Here is a 19,905-nt window from a genome sequence, read left to right on the forward strand (position 1 = left end):
CACACAGTGTAACACACAGGCATCACCCCCGGATACTGTCATGGCCCCAGCACACAGTGTAACATAACAGGCGTCGCCCCGGATACTGTCATGGCCGCAGCACACAGTGTAACACAACAGGCGTCGCCCCCGGATACTGTCATGGCCGCAGCACACAGTGTAACACACAGGTGTCAACCCCAGATACTGTCATGGCCGCAGCACACAGTGTAACACACAGGCGTCGCCCCCGGATACTGTCATGGCCGCAGCACACAGTTTAACACACAGGCGTCGCCCCCGGATACTGTCATGGCCGCGGCACACAGTGTAACACACAGGCATCACCCCCGGATACTGTCATGGCCGCAGCACACAGTGTAACACACAGGCGTCGCCCCCGGATACTGTCATGGCCGCAGCACAAAGTGTAACACACAGGTGTCAACCCCAGATACTGTCATGGCCGCAGCACACAGTGTAACACAACAGGCATCACCCCCAGATACTGTCATGGCCGCAGCACACAGTGTAACACACAGGCGTCGCCCCCGGATACTGTCAGGGCCGCAGCACACAGGCGTCACCCCCAGATACTGTGTTGGCCGCAGCACACAGTGTAACACACAGGCGTCACCCCCAGATACTGTGTTGGCCGCAGCACACAGTGTAACACCACAGGCGTCACCCCCGGATACGGTCATGGCCGCAGCACACAGTGTAACACACAGGCGTCGCTCCCAGATACTGTCATGGCCGCAGCACACAGTGTAACACACAGGCGTCGCACCCCGGATACTCTCATGGCCGCAGCACACAGTGTAACACCACAGGCGTCGCCCCCAGATACTGTCATGGCCGCAGCACACAGTGTAACACCACAGGCATCACCCCCGGATACGGTCATGGCCGCAGCACACAGTGTAACACACAGGCGTCGCTCCCAGATACTGTCATGGCCGCAGCACACAGTGTAACACACAGGCGTCGCACCCCGGATACTGTCATGGCCGCAGCACACAGTGTAACACCACAGGCATCGCCCGCGGATACTGTCATGGCCGCAGCACACAGTGTAACACACAGGCGTCGCCCCCGGATACGGTCATGGCTGCAGCACACAGTGTAACACAACAAGCATCGCCCCCGGATACTGTCATGGCCACAGCACACAGTGTAACACAACAGGCATCGCCCCAGATACTGTCATGGCCGCAGCACACAGTGTAACACAACAGGCGTCACCCCCGGATACTGTCATAGCCGCAGCACACAATGTAACACAACAGGCATCTCCCCCGGATACTGTCATGGCCACAGCACACAGTGTAACACAACAGGCATCGCCCCCGGATACTGTCATGGCCGCAGCACACAGTGTAACACCACAGGCGTCGCTCCCAGATAATGTCATGGCCGCAGCACACAGTGTAACCCACAGGCGTCACCCCCGGATACTGTCATGGCCGCAGCACACAGTGTAACACAACAGGCGTCGCCCCCGGATACGGTCATGGCCGCAGCACACAGTGTAACACACAGGCGTCGCCCCCAGATACTGTCATGGCCGCAGCACACAGTGTAACACACAGGCGTCGCCCTCAGATACTGTCATGGCCGCAGCACACAGTGTAATACAACAGGCGTCACCCCCGGATACTGTAATGGCCGCAGCACACAGTGTAACACCACAGGCATCACCCCTGGATACTGTCATGGCCGCAGCACACAGTGTAATGCACAGGCGTCACCCCCAGATACTGTAATGGCCGCAGCACACCGTGTAACACCACAGGCATCACCCCCAGATACTGTCATGGCCGCAGCACACAGTGTAACACAACAGGCGTCACCCCCGGATACTGTCATGGCCCCAGCACACCGTGTAACACAACAGGCGTCGCCCCCGGATACTGTCATGGCCGCAGCACACAGTGTAACACACAGGCGTCGCACCCCGGATACTGTCATGGCCGCAGCACACAGTGTAACACACAGGCATCACCCCCGGATACTGTCATGGCCGCAGCACACAGTGTAACACAACAGGCGTCGCCCCCGGATACTGTCATGGCCGCAGCACACAGTGTAACACACAGGCGTCGCCCCCGGATACTGTGTTGGCCGCAGCACACAGTGTAACACCACAGGCGTCGCCCCCGGATACGGTCATGGCCGCAGGACACAGTGTAACACACAGGCGTCGCTCCCAGATACTGTCATGGCCGCAGCACACAGTGTAATACAACAGGCGTCACCCCCGGATACTGTCATGGCCGCGGCACACAGTGTAACACACAGGCGTCGCCCCCGGATACTGTCATGGCCGCAGCACACAGTGTAACACAACAGGCGTCACCCCCGGATACTGTCATGACCGCAGCACACAGTGTAACACAACAGGCGTCACCCCCGGATATTGTCATGGCCGCAGCACACAGTGTAACACACAGGCGTCGCCCCCAGATACTGTCATGGCCGCAGCACACAGTGTAACACACAGGCGTCGCACCCCGGATACTGTCATGGCCGCAGCACACAGTGTAACACCACAGGCATCGCCCCCGGATACTGTCATGGCCGTAGCACACAGTGTAACACCACAGGCATCGCCCCCGGATACGGTCATGGCCGCAGCACACAGTGTAATACACAGGCGTCGCCCCCGGATACGGTCATGACCGCAGCACACAGTGTAACACACAGGAGTCACCCCCGGATACTGTCATGGCCGCAGCACACAGAGGAGAGATTCAGCAGCCACTCAGGGGGCGGGGCTTGCGAGTGACATCACTAAGGAGGGGGCGTGGCTAAAATGACGCGATTGTGCCGTTTTAGCTCCGCCCCCTCCTCTGAGACCCGAGGATTGCGGCATTTTAATGCCGCGATCCGGGGGTCAGCGGGGGTCCCCTCTGAATCCGGGAGGGTTGCCCACCCTTCCGGGGGGGCCGGGAGGGGGACCCGATTTTCGGGAGACTCCCGGAAATTCCGGGAGAGTCGGCAACCCTGTTATAAGACTTATACCTTAATAATGATTATATTAAAATGGGGGGGGGCGGCCAAAAATTTTGTGCCTAGGGGCGGCCTGACCCCTAAATTCGCCCCTGACCGCAGCACACAGTGTAATACAACAGGCATCGCCCCCGGATACTGTCATGGCCGCAGCACACAGTGTAGCACACAGGTGTCACCCCCAGATACTGTCATGGCCGAAGCACACAGTGTAACACACAGGCATCACCCCCGGATACTGTCATGGCCGCAGCACACAGTGTAACACACAGGTATCGTCCCCGGATATTGTCATGGCCGCGGCACACAGTGTAACACACAGGCGTCGTCCCCGGATATTGTCATGGCCGCGGCACACAGTGTAACACAACAGGCGTCGCCCCCGGATACTGTCATGGCCGCAGCACACAGTGTAACACACAGGCATCACCCCCGGATACTGTCATGGCCACAGCACACAGTGTAACACAACAGGCATCACCCCCGGATACTGCCATGGCCACAGCACACAGTGTAACACACAGGCATCACCCCTGGATACTGCCATGGCCACAGCACACAGTGTAACACACAGGCATCACCCCTGTATACTGTCATGGCTGCAGCACACAGTGTAACACAACAGGCATCACCCCCGGATACTGCCATGGCCGCAGCACACAGTGTAACACCACAGGCATCACCCCCGGATACGGTCATGGCCGCAGCACACAGTGTAATACAACAGGCGTCACCCCCGGATACTGCCATGGCCGCAGCACACAGTGTAACACCACAGGCATCACCCCCAGATACTGTCATGGCCGCAGCACACAGTGTAACACACAGGCATCGCCCCCTGATACTGTCATGGCCGCAGCACACAGTGTAACACACAGGCATCGCCCCCGGATACTGTCATGGCCGCAGCACACAGTGTAACACAACAGGCGTCGCCCCCGGATACTGTCCTGGCCGCAGCACACAGTGTAATACAACAGGCATCACCCCCGGATACTGTCCTGGCCGCAGCACACAGTGTAACACAACAGGCATCACCCCCAGATACTGTCATGGCCGCAGCACACAGTGTAACACCACAGGCGTCGCCCCTGGATACTGTCATGGCCGCAGCACACAGTGTAACACACAGGCATCACCCCCGGATACTGTCATGGCCGCAGCACACAGTGTAACACAGCAGGCATCACCCCCAGATACTGTCATGGCCGCAGCACACAGTGTAACACAACAAGCGTCGCCCCAGGATACTGTCATGGCCGCAGCACACAGTGTAACACACAGGCGTCGCCCCCGGATACTGTCCTGGCCGCAGCACACAGTGTAACACAACAGGCGTCACCCCCGGATACTGTAATGGCCGCAGCACACAGTGTAACACACAGGCGTCGCCCCCGGATACTGTCATGGCCGCAGCACACAGTGTAACACACAGGCGTCACCCCCGGATACTGTCATGGCCGCAGCACACAGTGTAACACACAGGCGTCACCCCCGGATACGGTCATGGCCGCAGCACACAGTGTAACACACAGGCGTCACCCCCGGATACGGTCATGGCCGCAGCACACAGTGTAACACACAGGCGTCACCCCCGGATACTGTCATGGCCACAGCACACAGTGTAACACACAGGCATCACCCCCGGATACTGTCATGGCCACGGCACACAGTGTAACACACAGACGTCACCCCCGGATACTGTCCTGGCCGCAGCACACAGTGTAACACACAGGCGTCACCCCCGGATACTGTCATGGCTGGGTAATGTCTGTACCGGGCACACTGCTAATTGCATTTCTCCTGTGTGACAGGTGCCACGCACACCCCTACTGCTGGCAGCACAGAAGTATCAGCAGGTACTACTGCCCGAGAAGCAGCCACAGCAGGAGAACAACACAACCACTGACTCCGAGATGGAGACCTTCGTGCCAGGTACCCAGGGGCAGCGGGCCATACACGAGTGTGCGTAGTCCGGCCTGTACACTGCCACACAGTCTCTGTATGTCTGTGCTATGGTTAGTGTGTGATTGGATGGTGATGTCACAGTCTATGCAGCAGGTTAGTGTGTGATTGGATGGTGATGTCACAGTCTATGCAGCAGGTTAGTGTGTGATTGGATGGTGATGTCACAGTCTATCCAGCAGGTTAGTGTGTGATTGGATGGTGATGTCACAGTCTATCCAGCAGGTTAGTGTGTGTGATTGGATGGTGATGTCACAGTCTATCCAGCAGGTTAGTGTGTCAGGTGTGAAATTAGCGCAATTGCAGTCACACAGAGCACAAGCACTCCAACATGGCTGCTGCTGAGTTGGCCTCTGGATTAGTCTTAGGGCGGTGTCACGGACCCACCGGTCGCCTGCTCCGATACGTCAATCTGAGCAGCGCCGGCCGTGACTGGGGTTCACTCAGGACACTCGGGTCCTTTCCTTGAGGTACACTGCCACCAGCCAAAACCTGATTTTAGCGCCTGAAACTGCGCAAGGGGCGGCTTGGCTCGCCCCTGACCACACAATACAAGATAACAATGGTAACGTTTTCCAGCCTTTCTCTCCTGAGGCTAATGAGTCTTAAGAACACAGAACCAGAACTGGGAATATGTATTATTTATTCCTAGAAATACTACAGAACTTTAAACAAAATGGTTACAAGACATTACAATGATTTTAAAAGTACACACAACGATTTTTAAATGCAAATTTCAGAAATAAAATAAAAAGGGAAAAAAGACAGAACCGTATCTTACAATCCTGAAGTGGGGGGGTTCTCCACAAGAAATCTCTCGTCGCCTACAGCCTGATTGCTAGACCCCCAGGTAGTGACACTGACTATAGGGAGAAAGGTCTTAGTTATACCTTGCAGACTCCCTCATCCCTCCCACCCTTGGGATTCCACTCTTTCCATGCTGAAGGAGTGTGGAAGGTCCCTGGCAATATATCTTCACAGTCTGCTGTTTTCAAAGTGATTGATCCTCCTTCCTTGCATAGCAGACCCACTGATAAGAGATGTGAAGGAAGGGGACACTCTCTAACCTCTTCTTCTGGACCATGGTTTATGAGGGGCTCAGATCTTATCTTACATCCTAACTCCGGAGGAGTCCACAGGATGTCACACTGAGGGAATACAGGCCTCAAACTCAAACCAGGGTCACCTACAGTTTACATACAAGACATGTCCTGATTCCAATACTCACAGGAGACATAACTATTACACCAATATCAGACATACATTCACCGGACAGATAATCATAACAGGAGGCATACGTTAATTTGATCGATCACCTGATCTGATCGTTACACCTCCCCCTTTTAAAATGGCGCACAGAGGCGGTGACCCACGTCACCGTCTCATCAGTGCGCTATTAACTACATCACCTGGACAGGTAGCAGTGGTCTCTGTGCTGAGACAGACTGCCACTGATTCTGCGGGATCTGTACTAACACTTCACTATACTTGACGTCTGTCATGGCACCACCTGACGCCATAGCCGTGGCTAGGGTGGGCAATGGGCATAGTCCCTGTCCCTCTCGCAGGAGATGGCAAACTAAAAGCACACAGGTGTCCTCGAACCCATAGTCTGTGAGCACACTGATATAGTGGGAGCTGTGTCCATCCCGGCTGATATTGACACAGCCCACCACAGCTGTGCGTCGTACTCCTGGACACGGATTCTCCCCTGCAGCTGGCAGTTTGGCCTTACTCACTGAGATCAGTACCAGACCATTCCTCCACACCCCAAACGGCCATCCCCCTGGGACTCGCAACTCGGCACGTTTAACTATACCACAGGTGTGGGGCATTCTCCCAGCACTATATACAGACTTAAACATGTCTTCCCAGCACCTCTCCTGAGCTGACTGACCCCCCCTCCCCTTCACTGGGGGGAAGGTCCACTCACTCAACACCTCACACCTCATCCTTTTGTGAGGAGATTCGCCCTCTGTGTCTGTGTGTGTGAATTGTGAAGGGGGGCACGTTTCTGCAAGGGGGAATACCAGCAGGTCCTTGTCCCCTGTCTTGGGAACATCCCAGCTCAGCTTTTCTGAGGTTAATATAGCTGAGTTTACCTGTGCTTCGCGGGCCCTCCCACCCTTCTGGTAACACACAGCAGCTTCCCTACTAGCCACTGGCTCTATTCCTGAAACAACCCTCTCACTGTACCCAGGGGTATCTTTCCCACTTCCCAGGTATGGGGCAGCCTGTGCCGGGTTGATTCTCAGTTCTGCGTGGAAAGCCAAGCTTTCCATGGCCGTCCAGGACACCTTTCTGAGCCTGACCTTCCCTCCCAGACCCGCAGGTTCTGTGGCTGGGGTGGTGCCACTGAGGTTCTCAGGAGAGGCATCCGTTATCCAGTGATGCTGGAAAAATGCACTCTCTGGAGGGTTCTCAGTGTCTGGAGGGAACCCCTGCTGTGTTCCTGTATCTGTTCTTGTGTGGCTACAGTAAGGAGGGGGGTTTGCGGGGAAAGCTGCAGTAAGGGACACTCTCTCCCTATCTGACAGTTCTACAGTGCACACAGGACCCACCGGGTCACTTATTATACCTGGTACCACATTTCCCACAGTAGCGCAAGACATCACATTATCAACAGTAACATCAATATCATAACCTGGGGAGACATCCTGCAATACCTGCAAATTAGCCTGTGCATCTTCCACAACACATGGGGCCCATCCTGCTGGCTTACAATTGCACCATGGCAAACCCGCTATATCTGGGTCCCATTGTCTCTGAGCAGGAATGGGGTTATCTGAGCATGTTGTCACCAGTAACTTATTGGCAGGTACATGCTCTGCCTGCAACCAACTCAGATCTGTCCCATTTCTGCAGTTAGCGTCCCCGGGCACCATGTCACAACCAGACATCACTGGAGGAACAGGGTTAACTTCTAGCACAGCAACCTTAATGACATCACCAGCAGCACTCCTACCACTGGTGAGTGAGGGTGTCTCATTCCCAACTAGATTAGGGCATTCATTTAACCCCACCAACTGGCAAGGATTACCCACTATACCTGTCTCTAACTCACCCTCCACCTCTACCGAAGGTACGGCACTATCACAGATCATCCCAGGGGCTTCACACAAAATAACAACATTGCAATGTTCAGCATGGTTACATACTACCTGAGATGCATCATATGGTTCAGAAGGGTTAGCGACAGATATGTGTGGAGTTAATAAAAGTCCCACATCAGTAGTCCCACACATACTTGTGTGCATACAGTCAGAAAGTCCCATTCCTATTTCCGACATAGTCTCTCCCCTGCATACTTTCACTATGCAGCCAGCCTCTTCCGGCAACAAATCTGGAGCAACGGGTGGGAACATGCTGCTCACATCTTCCAGCAGTTTAAACTGGGCCTTGTGATGTGAGGTCTCCTGAGCAGGTTCCATGACTGCTGTAGTAGGCAGAGGCACCTTGCCCTGGTGGGGCACCCCTGGTGAGAGCAAGCTGCTGACATCCTCAGCTTCTGCTTCTCTCAACCGTTTAAACTGGAACTTTGCTTTCAGAGCTGGTAACAGCAGCTGTTCTAGGCGACGCCACTCCACACCTATCCGGCGGCACTGATCTCCCCAAAATGGGGTATCCAGCTTTCTCCAAGCATCGACCTCCTGCTGCGCAAATTTGTAACATTGTCCCAGTTCTCTCAGCAGCACCCAAGGAGACGCGGATGGACCCCAGAAACGAAATGCTGCACGATACTGGCTGAAGGCATTGCACCCATCGTCCCTGGCCTGGGTGAGCTGCATGATCATCTCCCCACGAGTATGGTTGTGGCAGGAGATACCTTGCAGCTGGCATTCTTCCGTTAGTTCCTCTGTGCTCAGTAGGGTAAACATATCATCATCCTCCACTGGGTCAATATACCCACTGGGCTCTTCTGGTGCTGTAGGGGATTGGTACTCTGCAGTCTCCCTGACTGCCACACATCCTACAGTCTCCCTGGTGCTAGCAGAGATGTCACCTCTCTGAGCATCGGTTGTAGTGTCCAGGGCCAGCTCATTACTCACAACCAAGCTGACACTCACTTGGCTTCCTCTGTCTGCTTCCAAGACAGGGAACTGTGCATGACACGGTCCGGTGAAATTCGCGTCAGCGGTCATTTGGGACCTCTGTCCCTTGTTAGGCTCCCCATGATTGATAACAGAGTCCACACCATGATCCAACACATTATTTACTTCCGCAGACAGTAAAAGTTCAGTACGAAGCCCATCTCCTGCTAACTCAGTAGCCACGGCAGATAAAGTCTCACGTAAAGGTTCGCCATCATGATGCCCTGTATCATCCTCCACTGGTTCACCAACAGCGATCAGGCCTCTGAGCCTCCCCAGCACCAACTGGTGTTCACGCTCAGCCTGACGCTCTGCAGCCTCTCGTACGGCTTTGCGCTCCTCAGCCTCTCGTCTGGCTTTGCACTCCGCAGCCTCTCTGTCGACAATGGCTTTGCGCTCCGCAGCCTCTCTGTCGACAATGCCTTGGCAGAACTGCACCAGCTGCAAAGCGAATACGGGGTTCACATTCTTAATTTGCCTGATAACAGCTAGAAGGTCGCTCGGCAGTGTAGACTTGCTGGGTCCAGCAGAAGTGTTTGACCCTGGCGCGGAATCGTTTGTACTGTCCAGTGCTGACTGAGCCCCTGGGGTAGGATTGTCCATGGACTGGTTTCCTCCAGCAGCTAGAGTCCGATCGGCATCCACTAGTGCCTGAATCATACGTTTTCTACTCTGGCCAGACCAAGGGATATTCCTCTGCACACACACGACCGCCAGGTCATCTCTCCTCATCTGCTGGTAATCAGCCATCCGGAGTCTCACACTTGTCAAATAAAATGATAGGACAGAAAAACAAGAGAAGGAAGGGGAACAGAAATTGCACTCACTGTGTGACCTTTAAACTATAGTAAAGCTCTGAGTTCTGATTCTGGTGATGTGGGTATTTCTCACAAAATTCTACCCACACTCACTTAAGTTCTTAAAGAGAAAAATGAATTCTCCACCCCACCGCTTGCCACCAAATGTCACGGACCCACCGGTCGCCTGCTCCGATACGTCAATCTGAGCAGCGCCGGCCGTGACTGGGGTTCACTCAGGACACTCGGGTCCTTTCCTTGAGGTACACTGCCACCAGCCAAAACCTGATTTTAGCGCCTGAAACTGCGCAAGGGGCGGCTTGGCTCGCCCCTGACCACACAATACAAGATAACAATGGTAACGTTTTCCAGCCTTTCTCTCCTGAGGCTAATGAGTCTTAAGAACACAGAACCAGAACTGGGAATATGTATTATTTATTCCTAGAAATACTACAGAACTTTAAACAAAATGGTTACAAGACATTACAATGATTTTAAAAGTACACACAACGATTTTTAAATGCAAATTTCAGAAATAAAATAAAAAGGGAAAAAAGACAGAACCGTATCTTACAATCCTGAAGTGGGGGGGTTCTCCACAAGAAATCTCTCGTCGCCTACAGCCTGATTGCTAGACCCCCAGGTAGTGACACTGACTATAGGGAGAAAGGTCTTAGTTATACCTTGCAGACTCCCTCATCCCTCCCACCCTTGGGATTCCACTCTTTCCATGCTGAAGGAGTGTGGAAGGTCCCTGGCAATATATCTTCACAGTCTGCTGTTTTCAAAGTGATTGATCCTCCTTCCTTGCATAGCAGACCCACTGATAAGAGATGTGAAGGAAGGGGACACTCTCTAACCTCTTCTTCTGGACCATGGTTTATGAGGGGCTCAGATCTTATCTTACATCCTAACTCCGGAGGAGTCCACAGGATGTCACACTGAGGGAATACAGGCCTCAAACTCAAACCAGGGTCACCTACAGTTTACATACAAGACATGTCCTGATTCCAATACTCACAGGAGACATAACTATTACACCAATATCAGACATACATTCACCGGACAGATAATCATAACAGGAGGCATACGTTAATTTGATCGATCACCTGATCTGATCGTTACAGGCGGGATGTACTATGACAAAAATGCTCCAGTTTTACTGCATTTTCAAATTTACTAAAACCCGGCCGCACCGTCTTCGGCAGGCAGGGTATCGCCACCTTTAGGTGGCGATACCCTATAGAAGCCTATGGGTTTCTATCGCTGCCCGCCATCCGCACCCCCCCTCCCCTGTCCTCCGTGCTGCTCCTCCTCCCCCAGCAGCATGTCCCAGCCGGGAACATCCCGCCTGCAGGGGGGAGGAGGACATGCCAGGGATGCCGCATAGCCCAGGCGGTGACGGATAACCCACACACACCACATCACAGGCACCACGATGCCAACCGTATATATTCGTACATATGCGCTGGCATCGGGGTGGACACGTGTGTGAGGGGTGGTGATCTATGTTAATACATCCCGCCCATTGTGTAGTACAGATCCCCTCCCCCAGCTCCTATATATTCACATCTTTGTTTTTGATTTTTTTAAGAATCCAAAAATGAGAACGATCCTCCAAAACTGAAGTGTGAGCTCTGTGGTCGGGTGAACTTTGAATACAAGTTTAAGCGATCCAAGAGATTTTGCTCCATGGCGTGTGCAAAGAGGTAAGTGGTTGTGTAATGAATGTGACAGGTGTGTACACCCGGGGACACCTGACACCAGACTGAGGCAGGTGTACGGGGCACATTGTGTTACAGGTGTGTACACCCGGGGGCACCTGACACAGGACAGGGACAGGTGTACGGGGCACATTGTGTTACAGGTGTGTACACCCGGGGGCACCTGACACAGGACAGGGACAGGTGTACGGGGCACATTGTGTTACAGGTGTGTACACCCGGGGGCACCTGACACAGGACAGGGACAGGTGTACGGGGCACATTGTGTTACAGGTGTGTACACCCGGGGGCACCTGACACAGGACAGGGACAGGTGTACGGGGCACATTGTGTTACAGGTGTGTACACCCGGGGGCACCTGACACAGGACAGGGGCAGGTGTACGGGGCACATTGTGTTACAGGTGTGTACACCCAGGGGGCACCTGACACAGGACAGGGACAGGTGTACAGGGCACATTGTGTTACAGGTGTGTACACCCGGGGGCACCTGACACCGGACTGAGGCAGGTGTACGGGGCACATTGTGTTACAGGTGTGTACACCCGGGGGCACCTGACACAGGACAGGGGCAGGTGTACGGGGCACAATGTGTTACAGGTGTGTACACCCGGGGGCACCTGACACAGGACAGGGGCAGGTGTACTGGGAACATTGTGTTACAGGTGTGTACTCCCGGGGGCACCTAACACAGGACAGGGGCAGGTGTACAGGGCACATTGTGTTACAGGTGTGTACACCCGGGGGCACCTGACACAGGACAGGGGAAGGTGTACGGGGCACATTGTGTTACAGGTGTGTACACCCGGGGGCACCTGACACAGGATAGGGGCAGGTGTACTGGTCACATTGTGTTACAGGTGTGTACATCCGGGGGCACCTGACACAGGATAGGGACAGGTGTACGGGGCACATTGTGTTACAGGTGTGTACACCCGGGGGCACCTGACACAGGACAGGGGCAGGTGTACGGGGCACAATGTGTTACAGGTGTGTGCTCCTGGGGGCAGCTGACACAGGACAGGTGTACGGGGCACCTTTGTGTTACAGGTGTGTACTCCCGAGGGCACCTGACACAGGACAGGGGCAGGTGTACTGGGAACATTGTGTTACAGGTGTGTACTCCCGGGGGCACCTAACACAGGACAGGGGCAGGTGTACAGGGCACATTGTGTTACAGGTGTGTACACCCGGGGGCACCTGACACAGGACAGGGGCAGGTGTACGGGGCACATTGTGTTACAGGTGTGTACACCCGGGGGCACCTGACACAGGATAGGGGCAGGTGTACTGGTCACATTGTGTTACAGGTGTGTACATCCGGGGGCACCTGACACAGGATAGGGACAGGTGTACGGGGCACATTGTGTTACAGGTGTGTACACCCGGGGGCACCTGACACAGGACAGGGGCAGGTGTACGGGGCAAAATGTGTTACAGGTGTGTGCTCCTGGGGGCAGCTGACACAGGACAGGTGTACGGGGCACCTTTGTGTTACAGGTGTGTACTCCCGAGGGCACCTGACACAGGACAGGGGCAGGTGTACGGGGCACATTGTGTTACAGGTGTGTACACCCGGGGGCACCTGACACAGGACAGGGACAGGTGTACGGGGCACATTGTGTTACAGGTGTGTACACCCGGGGGCACCTGACACAGGACAGGGACAGGTGTACGGGGCACATTGTGTTACAGGTGTGTACACCCGGGGGCACCTGACACAGGACAGGGACAGGTGTACGGGGCACATTGTGTTACAGGTGTGTACACCCGGGGGCACCTGACACAGGACAGGGGCAGGTGTACGGGGCACATTGTGTTACAGGTGTGTACACCCGGAGGCACCTGACACAGGACAGGGGCAGGTGTACGGGGCACATTGTGTTACAGGTGTGTACACCCAGGGGGCACCTGACACAGGACAGGGACAGGTGTACGGGGCACATTGTGTTACAGGTGTGTACACCCGGAGGCACCTGACACCGGACTGAGGCAGGTGTACGGGGCACATTGTGTTACAGGTGTGTACACCCGGGGGCACCTGACACAGGACAGGGGCAGGTGTACGGGGCACAATGTGTTACAGGTGTATACACCCGGGGGCACCTGACACAGGACAGGGGCAGGTGTACTGGGAACATTGTGTTACAGGTGTGTACTCCCGGGGGCACCTAACACAGGACAGGGGCAGGTGTACAGGGCACATTGTGTTACAGGTGTGTACATCCGGGGGCACCTGACACAGGACAGGGGCAGGTGTACGGGGCACATTGTGTTACAGGTGTGTACACCCGTGGGCACCTGACACAGGATAGGGGCAGGTGTACGGGTCACATTGTGTTACAGGTGTGTACATCCGGGGGCACCTGACACAGGATAGGGACAGGTGTACGGGGCACATTGTGTTACAGGTGTGTACACCCGGGGGCACCTGACACAGGACAGGGGCAGGTGTACGGGGCACAATGTGTTACAGGTGTGTGCTCCTGGGGGCAGCTGACACAGGACAGGTGTACGGGGCACCTTTGTGTTACAGGTGTGTACTCCCGAGGGCACCTGACACAGGACAGGGGCAGGTGTATGGGGCACATTGTATTGCAGGTGTGTACACCCGGGGGCACCTGACACAGGACAGGGGCAGGTGTACTGGGAACATTGTGTTACAGGTGTGTACTCCCGGGGGCACCTGACACAGGACAGGGGCAGGTGTACGGGGCACAATGTGTTACAGGTGTGTGCTCCTGGGGGCAGCTGACACAGGACAGGGACAGGTGTACGGGGCACATTGTGTTACAGGTGTGTACACCCGGGGGCACCTGACACAGGACAGGGGCAGGTGTACGGGGCACATTGTGTTACAGGTGTGTACACCCGGGGGCACCTGACACAGGACAGGGGCAGGTGTATGGGGCACATTGTGTTACAGGTGTGTACACCCGGGGGCACCTGACACAGGACAGGGGCAGGTGTACTGGGAACATTGTGTTACAGGTGTGTACACCCGGGGGCACCTGACACAGGACAGGGGCAGGTGTACGGGGCACATTGTGTTACAGGTGTGTACACCCGGGGGCACCTGACACAGGACAGGGGCAGGTGTATGGGGCACATTGTATTGCAGGTGTGTACTCCTGGGGGCACCTGACACAGGACAGGGGCAGGTGTACGGGGCACATTGTGTTACAGGTGTGTACTCCCAGGGGCACCTGACACAGGACAGGGGCAGGTGTACGGGGCTCATTGTGTTACAGGTGTGTACACCCGGGGGCACCTAACACAGGACAGGGGCAGGTGTACAGGGCACATTGTGTTACAGGTGTGTACTCACAGGGGCACCTGACACAGGACAGGGGCAGGTGTACGGGGCACATTGTGTTACAGGTGTGTACACCCGGGGGCACCTGACACAGGACAGGGACAGGTGTATGGGGCACATTGTATTGCAGGTGTGTACACCCGGGGGGCACCTGACACAGGACAGGTGTACGGGGCACATTGTGTTACAGGTGTGTACACCCGGGGGCACCTGACACAGGACAGGGGCAGGTGTACAGGGCACATTGTGTTACAGGTGTGTACTCACAGGGGCACCTGACACAGGACAGGGGCAGGTGTACGGGGCACATTGTGTTACAGGTGTGTACACCCGGGGGCACCTGACACAGGACAGGGACAGGTGTACGGGGCACAATGTGTTACAGGTGTGTACACCCGGGGGGCACCTGACACAGGACAGGTGTACGGGGCACATTGTGTTACAGGTGTGTACACCCGGGGGCACCTGACACAGGACAGGGGCAGGTGTACTGGGAACATTGTGTTACAGGTGTGTACTCCTGGGGGCACCTGACACAGGACAGGGGCAGGTGTACGGGGCACATTGTGTTACAGGTGTGTACTCCCAGGGGCACCTGACACAGGACAGGGGCAGGTGTACGGGGCTCATTGTGTTACAGGTGTGTACTCCTGGGGGCACCTGACACAGGACAGGGGCAGGTGTACGGGGCACATTGTGTTACAGGTGTGTACTCCTGGGGGCACCTGACACAGGACAGCGACAGGTGTACGGGGCACATTGTGTTACAGGTGTGTACACCCGGGGGCACCTGACACCGAACTTGTCAGGTTCTGGGTCTGCTGTGTTCCCGACCCTGACCGTGGTGAACCAGTGGAGGGCGCTGTGTAGCGGAAGGCCGGAGGCCTGATGAATGACATGCACAGAGGCACTGCCTTGCGTACCAGAGTGTTGGCTGAAACCAGAAACAGAGGCGCGGAGTCTAACCTGCCAGCGGTATTCACCAGAGACCCCCGCAAGGGGATATGGACTTCGCTGCGTCTGACAGGCAGGTCGCGGCCCTCTGCCCTGGTCCTCTGGACGTAGGCGGAGAGTGGTAGTGATATTGGAGACACTGGGAATTGGAATAGTCTCTGGAGGGTACAGTGTGAAAGTGTCAACACTGATGTCGACAGCAGGGTCGATGAGATCATTCAACTGCACGATGGTTATTTTGCAGGAGGCTTCTGGAGATGGTATGCCAGGTAAAGATGGTAACAGGAGTAATACTCGACTGCAGAGTGGAATGGCAGGAGTCTTCTGGAGATGACAAACCAGGTAGTATGCAGGAAACTGCGAGAGGTACACGGGGAGACCGGATAACCAGGAGCCTTTGGAAACAGCTGAACACAGGAGGGACTGAGGTCAGATGAACACATATTCAAGGCGATGACTGTGAGTTAGAAGCCGGAATATATCCCCCTTGCTGCGCACTGATTGGTTAGCGTCAGCAGCACCAATCAGTCCAGGGAAAGAGTGAGTACACCTGAGAGGTGTGCAGGTGTGTGGGTCAGAGGTCACCCTGGCTGGACCGCGGGATTGGACCCTCTGGTCAGCTGAGCGCATGTGTCATGGCGGCGCCCATGACGCGCGGGCTCCAGCGTGCCGGCATGTCGATTGCACGGGTCAACACCAGCCAAACATGGGACATCTCGCCAGGCGCTGACAGCTACCAGAGGCCTTACTCTCACCGCTGACCACCGGGAAGGTAATGGACGTGGTCTCAGACGGGGCTGAGACCCACGGTTTGTGACAGTACCCCCCCCTTTTAGGGTGGGCACCGAACACCCTTTAGGCTTGGACGGGTTCTCTTCGTGAAATACTTTGATTAGTCGGGGGGCATGTACATCTTCTGCATCTGCCCAACTCCTCTCCTCAGGACCATATCCTCTCCAATCAATGAGATATTGGAGATGCCCATACCTCCGACGAGAATCAACAATTTTATTAATCTCGAATTCTACTCCCCTGCTGGTTTGAACTTTGGGTAGTGAGGGTGAGGAAGTATGGAAGCGATTCAGGATGAGAGGACGTAACAAAGAGATGTGAAATGAGTTGGGGATGCGTAAAGATTTGGGCAACTTCAGTTTGTATGCGACAGGATTGATCCTTTGTAGAACCGTATAGGGACCAATGAATCTGGGAGCAAATTTCATAGAGGGAACTCTCAGTCTGAGATTCCGTGTGGAAAGCCACACTCTATCTCCTGGGTGCAACTCAGGAACAGCTCTTCTCTTGCGATCTGCAAAGAATTTATACCTTGTTGAGGCTTTCGTGATGTTGGAATGAACCTCTCGCCAGATTTGAGAGAAATGGTTAATGGCTGCTGCGGCTGCAGGTACCTCTATCGCTGGTAACATTTCAAAATTGGGGGCCCGGGGGTTTTGTCCATAGACTATAAAGAAAGGGGAATGACCAGTGGTTATGTGGTACCTGAAATTATGAGCAAATTCTGCCCACGGGAGGAGTCTCGACCAGTCATCTTGCGAGGATGATATATAAAGACGAAGGAAGGTTTCCAGATCTTGGTTCACCCTTTCTGTCTGACCGTTGGATTGGGGATGATAGCCTGAAGAAAACTTTAATTTGATTTGGAATGCATGAGACAGAGCTCTCCAGAACCGTGCCACAAATTGTACCCCCCGATCGGACACAATTTCGCTAGGCAAGCCATGACTTCTAAAGATATGCTGTACAAACAGCTGAGCCAGAGTGGGAGCGGACGGTAGGCCGGGTAATGGGATGAATCGGGCCATCTTGGAAAACCTGTCAACTATTACCCATATGGTGTTGTACTCTTGGGATTTGGGTAAGTCACAGATAAAGTCCATTGAGATGTGAGTCCAGGGACGAGATGGAACGGACAGAGGATGGAGCTGGCCGGCTGGGGCTTGTCGGGATACTTTGTGCTGTGCACATTCTGGACATGATGCCACGAACTCCTTCACTTCTTTGCCAATCTGTGGCCACCAATAGGATCTCTGAAGAATTTTTAATGTCCCTTGAGCGCCAGGATGCCCAGAGAATAATGACTTGTGAGCCCAGGAAAGAAGCTTCTGACGTAATTCAGTGGGAACGAAGATTTTACCAGGAGGAGGCACAGGCGACACCTGAGTGGGAGCAAAGGCGATGGGGTCCAGAATGGGCCGATTTTCCTGTAGGTCAGAATCTTCTTGCATGGAACGTGATAAGGCATCCGCTTTCACATTCTGAGTGCCAGGACGGTATAACAGTTTGAAAGAAAAACGAGAGAAAAACAAGGACCAACGAGCCTGTCGGGGGTTCATACACTGGGCAGACTGGAGGTACAGGAGGTTTTTATGATCTGTGAAGATCGTCACGGGAAACTTAGCACCTTCTAAAAGATATCTCCATTCTTCGAGAGCTAATTTGATGGCCAGTAATTCTTGGTCTCCAATGGAGTAATTTCTTTCTGCTGGAAGAAACTTGCGAGAGAAGAACCCACAGGGGTGGAGTTTTTCATCACTGTTCTTTTGAGATAGTACAGCACCGACTCCTATGTGAGAGGCATCTACCTCAAGAAAAAAGGGTTTGTCGACATCAGGCTGGGACAGGATAGGAGCAGTGACAAAAGCTTGTTTTAAAAACTGGAAGGCTGCGATGGCTTCTGAGGGCCAGTTGGCTGGATTAGCCCCTTTTTTTGTGAGTGCGGTGATGGGTGCAATCAGCGTGGAGAAGCCTCGAATGAATTTCCTGTAGTAGTTGGAAAACCCTATGAAGCGTTGGACTGCTTTGAGGGAAGTGGGTTGTGACCACCCATTAATAGCCTCTAACTTCTCTGGATCCATACGTAGGTCGAACCCAGAAATGATGTATCCGAGGAAGGGCACAGAAGGGACTTCGAAAGTACATTTGGAGATTTTGCCATACAGTTTGTTTCTGCGAAGACGAGACAATACTTCCTTGACCTGAGTTCGATGAGAGGATAAGTCTTTTGAAAAAATGAGGATGTCATCGAGGTATACCACAAGGCAAACGTAGAGCATGTCCCTAAAGACCTCGTTTACAAATTGCTGGAATACTGCTGGGGCATTACAAAGACCGAAAGGCATTACCAGGTACTCGTAATGACCATCCCGGGTGTTAAATGCGGTCTTCCACTCGTCACCTTCACGGATTCTTATTAAGTTGTATGCCCCACGGAGATCCAATTTGGTGAAGACTTGGGCACCTCGCACTCGGTCAAAAAGTTCTGTAATAAGAGGAAGGGGGTAACTGTTCTTGACTGTGATACTGTTTAAACCCCGGTAGTCGATGCACGGACGGAGGCCTCCATCTTTTTTCTTTACAAAAAAGAAACCTGCGCCTGCTGGTGAACTTGAGCGCCGGATGAAGCCTTTCTGAAGATTCTCTTGTATGTATGCCGACATGGATTGTGTCTCAGGAACGGACAATGGGTAAGTTCGACCTTTAGGGGGGAATTTCTCTGAGAGAAGGTCAATTTTACAGTCCCAATCACGATGAGGAGGAAGAGTATCAGCGGACTGCTCGCAGAACACATCAGCAAATTCACTATAGACTTCAGGGAGGCCAGGAAGAATTTTTACATTGGCTGAACGAGTGGGCACCACTGACTTGATACACTGCTGTTGGCAATGAGAACTCCATTGCTCGATCTGTAGCGTCTTCCAATTGATGTTTGGGTTATGAAGACGAAACCAGGGAAGACCAAGGACGATTTCATAAGAAGATTTGGGAATAACGAGAAATTTGATCTGTTCCTGGTGCAGCATGCCGACTCTGAGGGTGAGGAGACTGGTACAGAAGCGAACCTCACTGCCTGGGATTCTGCTGCCGTCAACTGCTGTCACAGCTAAGTGTTGAACTAATGGTTCCATTGGAATCTTCAGTTTAGTAACCAGGTCTTGAGAAATAAAGTTCCCGGCCGAGCCGGAGTCTGCCAGGGCGGTACTGGAATGGGTACCAGTAGGGGTATCCAAAGATACGGGTAAGACAAAGTCATATTCTGGAGGAGATTTTGCC

General features: G+C 54.0%; 1 protein-coding gene across 1 annotated transcript in view; it reads left to right on the top strand.

The window, feature by feature from the left end:
- PHC2 (polyhomeotic homolog 2) overlaps positions 1 to 19,905 on the top strand; it is a 118,985-nt gene that overhangs the window by 84,294 nt on the left and 14,786 nt on the right. Inside the window, exons 12-13 of the mRNA XM_083162364.1 lie at positions 4,806 to 4,926; positions 11,439 to 11,553. Of these exons, the coding sequence (XP_083018490.1) occupies positions 4,806 to 4,926; positions 11,439 to 11,553 (236 nt within the window). The remainder of the gene's footprint in view (positions 1 to 4,805; positions 4,927 to 11,438; positions 11,554 to 19,905) is intronic.

The sequence above is a fragment of the Crinia signifera genome, chromosome 19 (assembly GCF_055691185.1).
Source record: "Crinia signifera chromosome 19, ASM5569118v1, whole genome shotgun sequence".
Lineage (NCBI taxonomy): Eukaryota > Metazoa > Chordata > Amphibia > Anura > Myobatrachidae > Crinia > Crinia signifera.